The 12,960-nt window shown below is 37.5% G+C and overlaps 1 protein-coding gene across 1 annotated transcript in view; it reads left to right on the top strand.

The window, feature by feature from the left end:
* The first annotated feature begins 675 nt into the window (after positions 1–675).
* The window catches only part of Nuf2 (NUF2, NDC80 kinetochore complex component), a 29,757-nt gene continuing 17,472 nt past the window's right edge, over positions 676–12,960 (top strand). Inside the window, exons 1-6 of the mRNA XM_013021757.1 lie at positions 676–756; positions 4,156–4,284; positions 5,733–5,807; positions 7,157–7,233; positions 7,714–7,775; positions 12,338–12,435. Of these exons, the coding sequence (XP_012877211.1) occupies positions 4,162–4,284; positions 5,733–5,807; positions 7,157–7,233; positions 7,714–7,775; positions 12,338–12,435 (435 nt within the window). The 5' untranslated portion in view covers positions 676–756; positions 4,156–4,161. The remainder of the gene's footprint in view (positions 757–4,155; positions 4,285–5,732; positions 5,808–7,156; positions 7,234–7,713; positions 7,776–12,337; positions 12,436–12,960) is intronic.

The following is a 12,960-nucleotide window of genomic DNA, read 5'->3' on the forward strand; positions in this document are numbered from 1 at the left end:
CAGTCCGGATAATACCACTTAAGTGTGTAACTTGGAATGAACCCCTTTTCCCTGAGCCCAGTTTTCTTGCATGTGAAAGTGAGGAAACGCCAGGTGGATTGTCAGGTAACACCAATGCATACACTCACAGGGCCCGTGCCTGCACCCGGCCAGGCTCCGATGCTCTGCTGTGGTCGGCTTTGGGGCAGGTGCATCATCTCTCTAAGAGCCCTTTGGGGAGAGCCGTCCTTTGAGAGCCAAGTCGTGCCTGGGGTCTAAAGTGTGTGTTCACTAACTGATCTGAGGCCTAACAGTGACCACCCGACCCCGCCATCCACTACAGTAATCACTGGGACTCCGGGACTCACCGTGGTTTCCTTGGGAGCCCCTCCGCCCTTTTCCTGAGCTGCATGTGGCTCCACCAGACTCTCTCCAGCGGTGTCACCCGTTCCGAATGCCCCCCGCGGGGTCCGCGGCGCGCCGCTTCCGGCGGACTCGACGTTCCGACCCGACGCCAATCCCAAGCACAACGGTTCCGCACGGCCTGGAGCCCGCGTTCTCGTCTCAGTTCCAGCCACTACGGCTCCGAGTCTTTTTGAGTCTCGCCGGTATCCGGCGCGCCCGGAAGTGGGTGTGGAGTTAAAGGGGCGGGACCTCCAGGAGGAGGCGGCAAGTTTGAAAAGTGAAACGGTCGGTCGGCGCTGGGTGGAGTTGGGGCTGCTCGGTGGCCGCGCCTGGCACGCACCCCCCGCTTCCCGGAGGCGGCCAGGACTGTGGGTGAGCGCTGGCTGGGAGACCGGGAAGGGAGGCCCTGCCGGGAGGGGGGCTGGAGACCGGGGTCGGCCAGGTGGAGTGGCTGCGCTGCCTCTGGCTCCCGCCCCGACCTTTGTCAGTTTCTAGGGCGCTGATTGGTGGCATCTGGGGCGTTGTAAACCCTGCGGGAGAGTCTCAATCTACAGGTCAACGGAAGCCTGTCCTGTTTTCGTCCTTGTGCTTCTTAATTTTTTAATGATCTTTAAGTAGTTGTACAGAGGAGGTGCCACGTAACCAAGTAGCTGATGGATACAGTGCCTTTAACTGTTGTCACCCCCTTCACCATGCTCACTGCCCTTCGACCCACCCTTTCCCTTACTTTTCTTAATTTTGTGGTAGTTCTTGACTGTATTCTTCCCCTTACCCCCCTTCATTAGACTCCCTCCTCCCTCCCCTACCCCCCTCCCAAGTACCCATTTCACAGTGCATATTTTGTTTGACTTCAACTTTGTCTTTCTACTAAATTCAATCCGTGCATTTGAAAGGTGGTGGCAGTAGGCCTGCTTGTTTGCAGGTGCTTCTTAACTTTTTGTGGATCTCCATTGGCCAGATGTCTCATAACCAAACTCAAAACCATCCATCAAAAGGTAAAAATGCCCAAAAGTTAAAGGGAGAAAGTGACATGTGTATGGGCTCTAACGTTCCCTTGTTTCATTGAGATCTCCTCCTTCCTTTCTCCCTTTTCACATGGAGACTTGTAAAAGTCTCTGCCACTTCAGCCACAGCTCCATTTGTGTCTTTTTTGGGTGGTTAATTGGAGTTAAGAGGCTTACAGACTTTCCAGACCTGGTTGCCTTTGAGCTGTAATTCTCAGATCCCAGCCTCCTGAGTAGCTACTGGCACCTGCTGTGAACCATTCATTGCAGTTTATGAAGTAAACTGGCCACTGAAGATTAAAATGAAAAAAAAACCCCACAGATAGCATATACATGCAATAGCATAAATAGCCTTTAAAGGAGAGCTTATAAAGAGATAAACAAAACTTGGGCTAGTTGTAGCTTAAAGCAACTGTGTAATCTAGAGTAGCAAAAGGCCATTCCATAGTGGATTAACATTCTTCCACATCTGCCATACCAGGAATACTGAATTCAGTTTGGGTATTATAAGAGGCTTAGTAAATGTTTATTAAATGGAAAGTAGGAAGCTATAATACTGTGAAATATACATCGGGCTCCTGGTGTACAGCTGTTAAAAATCATTGGAGTCCTCAATAACCATCAGTATCTTTTTATATGTTAATGGTTGACTGATCCTGGCAGTCTCTTGATAGTTTTAGGAATGTGGAATTGTAATCTGAATGACCAGGAGGCTTAGAACATTGACTCCTGTCCCCCAGTCTTGGGGAGAGTAGAGATTGAATGTTCAGCTGGTCACCAATGGCTAGTACAATCATGCCTATTAAGTGAAGTTTCCATAAATGCCCCAGAAGATTAATTTTGAGATTTCTGGCAATGGCATGACCCTTTCCTCTTTTATACATTACTCTATCCATCTTTTCATCCGCTGTTCAGTTGTAGTATTTTTTATAAAACCAGAAACAAAAAAAGGTCAATGTAACATCTGTATGACATTTCCCTGAGTTATGTGAGCTGTAGCAAATTAAATCCAAATTTAGTAGTTTGGTCAGAAGCATAGGTAAAATTATCTAGGGCTTCCACTTGGCATCCAAAGATTAAGCTGTCATGACTATTGAGTCTTCAACCTGTGGTATCTGACACTATCTCTAGTTGCATATCAGAGGAAACCCCACTGGCAGTCACTGAGTCAGTGCATTACTGGTTTGGTGTATGGGGCAATTATTCCATTCAGTCACAAGTCTTCTGTGTTGTTTTTTGTTGGTGTAGAGTAGGAAGGGGGATTTTGTTGTTTTGTTTCATTTCTTTCACAAATGGTAATTCCAAAACATTATCTAAGAAGTGACCATATGTAAAGAAATTATAATCTTGAAAAAGGAGAAATATAATTTCTTTTGTCATGCTTTTGAAACTAGTGTCACCTAAGAGATTTATATATTCTGTGTAGCTGCAGACACTAGGAATTGGATCAAGTAGGTGAAAATTACAACATAAAGGAAGAATTGTCTAATTATTAGAGCCACACTAAAGTGAGAAAATGTTGTCTTGAAATCCATGATGTTTTAAAGCTTCAAACAGAACCAGGGACTTATTGACTGGCAAATTGCCAAAGCTTTTTAACCTTAATAGTTTAAAAACTACTAGAAACCTAATGAAATAGATTTCCAAAACTGAGCCATTTGCTTTGAAAAATTGAATGCTCACTTTGGGTCATACTGCTTCACTATAAAGTTGGGAGGAGTATTGCTAGGAAATTAACAGTGTTGGTAAGTGAGTGGCTGAAGCACTGTCTGCTACTGCTGGTCCTCTTATTTGGCACATGTAGAGATGAGAAGACAATGAAAAGGTCTTAGCTTACTAGCTCTCAAAATGTAGTGTCTTCATTCTATAAATGTTACCCCAACACCTTGTAAAAACTACTATTACATAGTAAATGCAAGCTCTAGGACAGAGTTTCCTGTACCTGGCCTTCTTGATGTTTTGGATTGGGTTATTATTTTCAGTGAGTAACCTCTCTGCACATTGTAAGTTAGTTAGTGGCACACCTGGTCTCTGTCCACTTGCTTCCAGCAGCAGCCTTATGCGTGGGCTGACAACCAAAACTATCTCCAAATATTGCCACTCTGCTCTTAGCGGAGTTGAGGGAACAGAATTTTGAGAACCTCTGCTTTGGTGGGGGGAGGTGCACAAGAAAGAATAACTCATTCTCTGAATCTATTAGGGCAAGAGGATTTTTTGCTAGTTCATTTTATTTAAGATTATTGCTCCAATGTAAGGTATTTTTGCCAATTACATTATTTTTTCCTCTTCTAGCTTGCCTCTTAAATCTTATTATCCATTTCACCAAGAATATATCAAATAGGATGTGAAATCAGAATACAGTATTATCTATCTTGTGTGAGGATTGTTTATATATAGTTCTTGCTGATGGTGTTGCTTTCTTCATTGTTCTGATGATTAATTCTCAGGATTGGTCCTGTTAAACCCTTGGCTCCCAAATGCGGAAGTATCAACCAAAATCTTCCTTCCCACATGAAAAAAAAAGAACCTTAGGAAAATTAGCAGAGAATAACTGTGTGTACCTTGAGATAAAAGTGACTTTACATATCTTTGTGTAGATTTATGTATATAAAATTTATCTTTATCATATTAACATATTAGATGGTAGGAACACTATGGATTATTGAGTCCTGGTGTGTTCATTTTGTTTTTATGTTTGTCAGTGTTTAGATAATGAGAACTACCAATTGTCTGTAATTTTGATCTGTTTTTTTTTCTTCATAAACAGGAGAAGATGGAAACTTTGTCTTTCCCCAGATATAATGTAGCTGAGATTGTGATTCATATTCGCAATAAGTTGTTAACAGGAGCTGATGGGAAAAACCTCTCTAAGAATGACCTTTATCCAAATCCAAAGGTAAAAATGTAGCTGTATTTGAACGTAGATATTGGTATTTGAAAACAAAGTAAGCTACAAGGTTTAGAGAGTGGCAAGAAGGATATATGCCTTCCTGTTTGATATAGACTGGTCATGTTTAATCTAGAGAAAATCTCTCATCTACTGTAATTTTAAAATAACATTAAGTTTATATATGGGGCAATGTTTACATTCCCATTAGGAATTCAGTTCTTTAATATAGTGGGTTTAAAAAAATAGCCTTAAACCATAGTTATATTAAAGTATATTAAATTTTTTTATTATTATTGGCGTGTTGGTGAGAGAGTATCATTATTGGTAAGGCTTCATGGAACTTATTCCAAGTGGTTCCCAGCCATTAAAAAAAAATGCTTAGAAACAATCTTCTTTGGAAGCTTACAGATTAATTTTCTTGCATTATGCCCCAGGAGGGAATTGACTTGTTTTGACAGGCATTATTTTTGTTTAGTTATTAAATGCAAAAAAAATGAAGTTATTTATATGACACAGGAAATCCCAGAGTCTCCTTCCAGTTTCTTGTGTTGGTCTTGAGGTGATAATGTAGTAACCTTGGTTTTATGATATAGAACTTAAGCCTCTTTTGTCTCAGTATCCTTTAATTTTCTAAAATGGAATGAATAATCTCTGAATGAATATACTGAATAAATTCCACTTTATGGAAAGGTTAGCAAATTGTCACTGTATTTCTCACTCTACTGTTTACTGTGAACTTGCATATACATTAGAACCAGTTCACTGATAGTAAACTTGGAAGGGCTGACTTTGAAAATAAGATTTTTTTTTAAAGTTCTATGTAGCTGCAGGTATTTAAACATTAAATCTAAGAAAACTAATACATTGGAAGCAGACAGGGTTATCTGGATTTCCTTTTTAAATAAAAACATCCACAGTGTTCCAACATTTATGTCACATACCTGACAGCTGAAAGACTCCCCTACTTCCTCCCTAGATTTGGATGTACTTGCTCTTAAGCATCTGTGTTTACTATGTATTTTCATTTTTAATGCTAGTGCTGGGGCTTGAACTCAGTCTTGTCACTATCCTTTGTTTTTGTTTTTGTTTCTGTTTTTGTTTTTTGTTTTGTTAAAGGCTGGTGCTCTACCACATGAGCTACAACTCCACTTCCAGCTTGTTGCTGGTTAATTGGAGTAAAGTCTTGTTTTATAAAGTCTGTATCTCCTGAGTAGATAGGATTTCAGATTTGAGACACAGGCACCAGCTTTCTTAACTACATTTTTACATTAGAATAAACTGATAAGTATAAGTTCTTTTTTTTTAATTTGGAAAAAAAGTGTGGAGATGTTTCCAGGGAAATATAGTCATCTTGTCGCCCTTTGCTGTATCAATTGACTGTAGTATGGGACAGCAATGAAGACTAGGATGCAGTGCTATGCCCAAGACTGTTAAAAGTTGTGTTTCTTTTGTAGCCTGAAGTCTTGCACATGATCTACATGAGAGCCTTACAAATTGTTTATGGAATACGACTGGAACATTTTTACATGGTGAGTTTAAATGGAAGCAGTTTTGCTCACAACTACATACTCCCTAAAAGGACTTGGATTTCTTTCTTTTTTTTTTTCCGGGTCCAGTCATGGGGCCTGAACTCTGGGCTTGGAAAATGTTCCTCAGCTCTTCAGCTCAAGGCTAACGCTCTACCACTGAGCCACCTTCCCAGCCCCGGACCTGGATTTCTTGACTTCATTTTTAACAAATTCATTTCATATGAAGTGAATGTCACAAATCTTAGTCATAATAATAGTTTATATGGATAGATTTGGTAAGATGACCATCGTAATAAAAGACCCAAATGACACTTAAAAGAATATGGGCTACGTACAGTGGTTCACAGATTTATAGGTTTGTCTTTACCTACTATAATAATAATAATAAAGAAAAGCTGCCAAGTCTTCCTCAATACTATTCTCAGGGATGACTTTGAAATGAGAGTGGTAGGTATACAGCAAGACTGCAACCGTTGCAATACAGCAACTGCGCTTATTTCTAGTAGGAAGATCATTTTTCTTAATCTTTTTTTGTTGTGCAAGTCATCTGAGTATCATCTGAATATATGCTGAGAATGTAATGTTTTGGTATCTTAGTATGATCTTATTGTGGTTTTTTTTGAGACAGAATCTTTTCTGTGTAGCCCAAGTTAGCCTTGAACTCCCAGATCTCTTGCTTTCACTTTCCCAATGCTGAGTGTACAGGCATGTACCACTATACCTGGTATGTCATTGCACGTTTTTTTTGGGGGGGGGGAGGGGGCCGGTCGTGGGCTTGAACTCTGGGCCTGGGTGCTGTCCCTCAGCTCTTCAGCTCAAGGCTAGCGCTCTACCACTTGAGCCACAGCGCCACTTCTGGCTTTTTTCTTTTTGCTTATGGGGTGCTGTGGAATCGAACCCAGGGCCTCAGGCATACAAGACAAGCACTCTACCACTGAGCCACCTTCCCAGCCCCTCATTGCACATTTTTTAAAATCAAAATCTTTGCCACTGACTTATGAAACTGTGCTTACCTTTAGTTTCTTTGTCTATAAAACTGTAGTAACACTTTGTAATAGAGTTGTAAAATTGATAGTGAATGAATATATGTAAAATGCCTAGCATATTTCTTGATGTTTAAATGCTCACAATTTCCATTTTTTTATTTATATAAAATAGAGAAATACCCACTATCACCCTAGCATTCTTAATTAATTTCAACTCTAACTTTGTACTAGGAACTATTAGGTTTTCTTTTCAAAGTTAGTGATAATTAATATTATTAGATTTTAACCTGTGCTTGTGGTTGAAGATTTTCTTACTTTGTAAAAGCAATGTATAATTTATGTTTTATGGTTTATTTCATCTAGATGCCAGTGAACTCTGAAGTCATGTATCCACATATAATGGAAGGTTTTTTACCAGTCAGCAATTTATTTATTCATCTGTGAGTAAAGAGTGATTTTTTTATTCCATATTGAATTAAGCTCTTTAATGATATAGTTTTCCTTAAAAGGAATTCTGACATCTCTCCCTACACTTTATCCCATAGGTATTCAAAATTGTAGGTTACTACCAAACGAACAGCCTCTTTCTCTGGGACTTCTCAGGATACTTTCAAATGAAATTCTAAGAGAGTATAAACCTAAAATTGTATGCCAACGTTATAGAGGCCTATGAATTCTTAAAGAGCCTGAATGTCTCCAAGAATGGGTTTTGCTTATTTGAATCTATAACTATCTTTGTATTTCATGAATACTAGTGGAATATACTGAAAGTAGATTTCAGTGCCTTAGGATTCTGCATTGCAGTAGACTTCTGACTTTATTGAGAAATATATTAGAAATCTCTTGGAAAATAAGATGTGTGCCATGACTTAGAATATAATTTCTAATACACTTATATATTCTTTCTCTTTATCTTCAAGGGACTCATTTCTGCCCATCTGCAGGGTGAATGACTTTGAGATTGCTGATATTCTATATCCAAGTAAGTGAGAATTTAAATAATGTTTCACAAATAACTAAAAAAAATAAAGTGAAAATAGGTTTTATTTACAAAGTGACTCTCACTCTTAAGGTTGAATTTTTTCATATTTGGAATTTTCTTTTGTAGGTTTAAAAAAAAATCTGTGTGTGTGTGTGTGTGTGTGTGTGTGTGTGTGTGTCTTGATCTCTGTTTCTTTCTCTCTCTGGAACTGGTTTTTTGAGCGTCAGGCCTCAGGCAAATTATATATATCCCCAGTCCCCAAAAGCTTTTATCTCTTTACATTTTAAAACTTGTTTAAACTAGACAGAATATATGCAGATAATATAAAAGTCCAATGCTTTAAATGCTCCTTAATTCATTGATAACTATCCATCAAGTTATTTGATTTAGTGCAGTCTTTTAAAATTTGTTCTTAATCCTCTTTTGAATCTCCTAATGTTTTTGGTCTTTTTATTGGAATAATTTATACATATTATACTTCAACTAGTTCAAGTGTAAATTGGAAGAGTTTTTAAAAAGGCATATAGTATGGGACATTTACATGGCCAGTAAGAATTCCTTCCTGTTCATTTGTATCTGTCTCCTTTGAGCCCTCAGATCCCCATTCCCTGGCCATAGCTGACAGGTCTTCTATCACTGGCTTTGGTTGTTCCACAATTTCATATAAGCAAAGTTATACAGTCTGTAAGTCTTTTGTGTTTGGCTTTTTTTTGTGTGTGCCAGTCCTGAAACTTGAATTAAGAACCTGGCTGCTGTCCCTGAGCTTTTGTGGTCAAGGCTAGTGCTCTACCACCTGAGCCACAGCTCTACTTCCAGCTTTTTGGTTGATAATTGGAAATAAGTGTTTCATGGACCTTATTGCAGGGACCTTGGTCCTTAGATCTCAGCCTCCTGAGTAGCTATGATTACAGGCATGGACCACCAGCGTCCACTTCTTTAATGTTTTTTAATGTTTTTGAGATTCCTGTGCTGATTACATTTCTTAGTACTCTGTTTCTTTTTATTCGGAGTAATCTCTTGTAAGTGTATACAGCACAGTTTATTCATTGATCAGTTACTCAACAATTGAGTTTCTAATATTTGATCATTATAAACAAAGCAGCTGTGAGTTTGTGTGGACATGATTTCATTTCTCTAAGTTCTAAGGAATAGCAATACTGGTTCATGGGTAATTACATTACCTCCTTCTTTTACTTTTTCTTTTTTTTCTTTTTGGTCGGTCATGGGACTTGAACTCTGGGCTTAAGCACAGTCCCTGCGCTCTTTAGCTCAAGGTGAGCTCTCTACTGCTTGAGCCACAGTGCCACTTCCGGTTTTCTAGTTGTTTATTGGAAATAAGAGTCTCACGGACTTTACTGCCTGGGCTGGCTTTGATCATGATGCTCAGATCTCAGCCTCCTGAGTAGCTAGGATTACAGGCGTGAGCCACCTTGCCATGCAATACTTTTTCTTTTACTTGCTTTAGACAATCTTCTCATATAATCCAGGCTGGCCTGGAACATGGGATTCTTTACATCCAAATCTCCACAGTGCTGGGATCATAGGTGTGTGTCACCATGCCTGGCTACATGCTTACTTTTTAAAGAAATTGCCAAGTTATTTTTCTAAAGTGACTGTAAAACTACCAATATATGCTTATGTTGATTGCTATATATCTACCCTGGTCTTAGAATTATGCATTTTTAATTTTAGCTATTCTGGAGGATGTATATGGTATCTAATGGTTTTAATTTAAATTAACCGATGACTAATAAAAGCAAGCATATTTTCATATGCTTATTTGCTATATTGTATCTTCTTTCATTAAGTTTCTATTCAAATCAGTTGCCTATCCTTTTAAGTTGAATTGTGTACCTTATTGAACTGTTAGGCTATTCTAGAAGTAAACTATTTATCAAAAAGATCACTGTGAGGTGTTTGTTTTTCTTTTGTGTGTCCTAGTAAGAAACTTTAAACAAGGGAGGCATAAAGGCTTGTGACAGCCTAGGCTATATAGCAAAACTCTGTTTGTAAATAAAACAAAGAAATCTGATGTAATTCAAGTTTCCTTAGATTTACTTCTGTATTTTACCTCAGGAGAATTGTAACTTTGCCTTCTAATCTTTCCATATTGTGTAAGGGAAATGTCAGGGTTCTTGTTTTTTGCATGGGAATAGCATTATTCTAGAGAAAATTTTCCACTTGAAAGACACAGTTTGTCAAATGACAATTAATATACAATTGCATATCTATCAAAATAACAAAAATCCAAAACAGTGACAACATCAAGTGATGACAAGGATGGTGGAACAGCAAATACTGTTAATCTTTGCTGATAGAATTCAAAGGGGTAGAGCCACAGTAGCAGTGTGACAGTTTCCTACAAAACTATTCTTACCATACTATTTAGTAGTCCTGCTTTTGTGGTATTTACTACAAGAAGCTGAATATTTCAAAGTTTATATAAAACTTTAAGATATTTGGAGCAGTTTTGTTCACAGCTACCAAAACTTGGACATAACCAAGATATTCATCAGTGAATAAGCTAGTAAATCAGTACAGTGAAATACTATTGGTACTAAAAGGAAATAAACTTTCATAAAAAGACATGGAGGAATGTTAAGGCAATTTGACTAAGCCAAAGAAGCTAGTCTACAAAGGCTACTAAGCCAATCCTGTGACATTGGCTAGTATGAATACCATTATAAACTATGTAGTTTGGGTGAAGACGTTGTCAGTTCAGGTTCATCCATCTTAACAAATGAACCACTCTGAGGAAGCTTGTCTAGTGATGCAGGTGTCTGAAAACAGCCAACTGCTTGTTCATAACTATGAACCTAAAACAATTCTGAAAAATGAAACATTTTAAAAATAAGTTGGACATCTTTCTGGGCTTGCTCTTTTCTTCTGTTGATCTAAATGGCTTATTTTTATGTCAAGCAGACTGCCTTATGGTAAGATTTGAAGTCAGGTAGTATCATTCATCCAACTTTCTTTTGTGTTTTCAAAAATTTTTTGGCTGTTGGTCCTTGTACATTTTAGAATTTTCAGGTTGTCGTTTTTTACTTCCCCCATCTTTCCCAAACCACACTAAAGGGTGGAGGGATTGAGATTGCTTTGAATGTAAAGTTCATTTAGGGAGTATTTAACAATGTACTGGATCTAAAGAACTGGATCTTCTGGCCCATGTATATGTTACCTCTCTCCATTAATTAAGGTTTAATTTATTTTCCCAACAATGCATTATACATTACAGAATGCAGGTCTTGCAAACATTTTGTTAGATTTACCACTTAAATTTTTGATGATTTTTTTTCACTTTCCTTAAAATTTAAGTTTCTGACTGGTTATTGTTAGAGAAATTCAGTTGATTTATATACAGAAACCTTACTAAAATCACTTATTTCTAGTAGATTTTTTTAAATTAAATGTTTTTAGGATTTCAATTCGAGAGTTACATTATATGAGATCAGAGACAGTTTCCATCTTTTACAGTCTGGATGCTTTTCATTTCTTCTTGAATCCAATGCTGTCTAGAACTTCTTGTGTAGTATTGAATTAAAGTGGTAAATTGACAAGAAATTTGATTGTGAAGTGTGATATTGTCTTGTTTTATTCATGTAGTGAGATGATCCTGAGGTTTGTATTGGTTTGTCTTCCACTTCCCCCAATCCTTTCATTTCAGGCCTAATCTGCCGTTAATCTCATCTGGTGTAGTGTTTATTTTATTTTATTTTTTTAATTTCAGAAGTTTGATTTAAGTCTCTGTAAAAAGTCACCTTATCTTTTGTCTTCAAAATACCTTCTTCTGTACTTTTGAGTTAATGTAGTATATTCATAAAGACAATTTTTACATCCTACAAAAATTATGTTATTCTGAGTATATTTCTGTTGGTTTTCTTTTTCTTGTTAAGGATCATATTGTCATATTTCTTTACATGTCTTTGTATTTATTGGATACTAAGCTTAAAGGATTTTGTACTGCTGAATATTGGGTTTTTAAAAAATTTATTACTTCAAATATTCCTGATTATTCCCTTAACCTTTATTTTGAGATATTGATTAGTGTTCTTCCGAGAAGTTGGGGACCTCCTTAAAAGCTTCTGGAACTCTTTGTAGCTCTTTCCTCTGAAGTGTTCAGTCTCATTCTAATTGCCTCACCCTTCCAAACTTCGAAATGCTTATCTTGACTAAGCATTGTTTCTACTTATGGTCTCCCCATCTGGACTGCAGCTTGGAGCCCCTTACAGTCTGAGTGCAAAATGTATCAAAAATATTTGCGTTGTTTGATTCAGGAGAATTGCCCCATGGCCTGTGTTCTCATATCTGAAATTTATTGCTTTGTGCATTTTGTCTGCTCTCCTATTTTGAGGTGAGATGGTCTGTTACACGCTTGTGGCCAAAACTTGTTAGCCTAATTCTGATCATTAAAGCAAATCTGTTTTAACAGATTCCCCTCACTTTGCTGTAGCATGCAGTGTTATTTAATATACTGTGAGCCAAGTATATGATAGGGAAGGATTGATTTTCATTTTCAAATAATGTTTCAGAGATGTAATTAAAAGAATTGCTTTCTATTTCAGAAGCAAAACGGACAAGTCGGTTTTTAAGTGGCATTATTAACTTCATTCACTTCAGAGAAGAATGCCGTGGCACATATATGGAGTTTCTCAAGCAATATGTAAGATTTAAATATATTTGTGGGTCACTCATCAGATCAATAATAGCATCATTTATGAATTATTGATCTATCTTGAATTTTTTTTACAGGTAGAATTGAATTGGTTACTATATTTATATGAAGTTGTAGCTTTTAGTTTCTGGAAAGCTTATTTCAAAGCAATGTTTCTTTGGTAACAGAGAAGCCGAGTTTTTGTTTTCTCAACTGAGGCTTTTCCTATATTAGGAAATTATAGGGAAGAGAATATTGATTATATAGTATAGTGTTCTTTAAATAGTTGATACATATATATATATATATATATATATATATATATATATATATCAAATATATCTGCCTTTCCAATAATGGCCTAGAGTTGTTTGTGTGGTTTGTCCATTTCTTCCCACTTTTTTTGTGGGGGAGGGATGGGGGTCCGGTCATGGAACCTGAACTCTGGGCCTGGGCGCTGTCCCTCAGCTCTTCAGCTCAAGGCTAGCGTTCTACCACTTCAGCCACAGCGCCACTTCTGGCTTTTTTCTTTTT

This window comes from Dipodomys ordii, unplaced genomic scaffold (assembly GCF_000151885.1).
Source record: "Dipodomys ordii isolate 6190 unplaced genomic scaffold, Dord_2.0 Scaffold57, whole genome shotgun sequence".
Lineage (NCBI taxonomy): Eukaryota > Metazoa > Chordata > Mammalia > Rodentia > Heteromyidae > Dipodomys > Dipodomys ordii.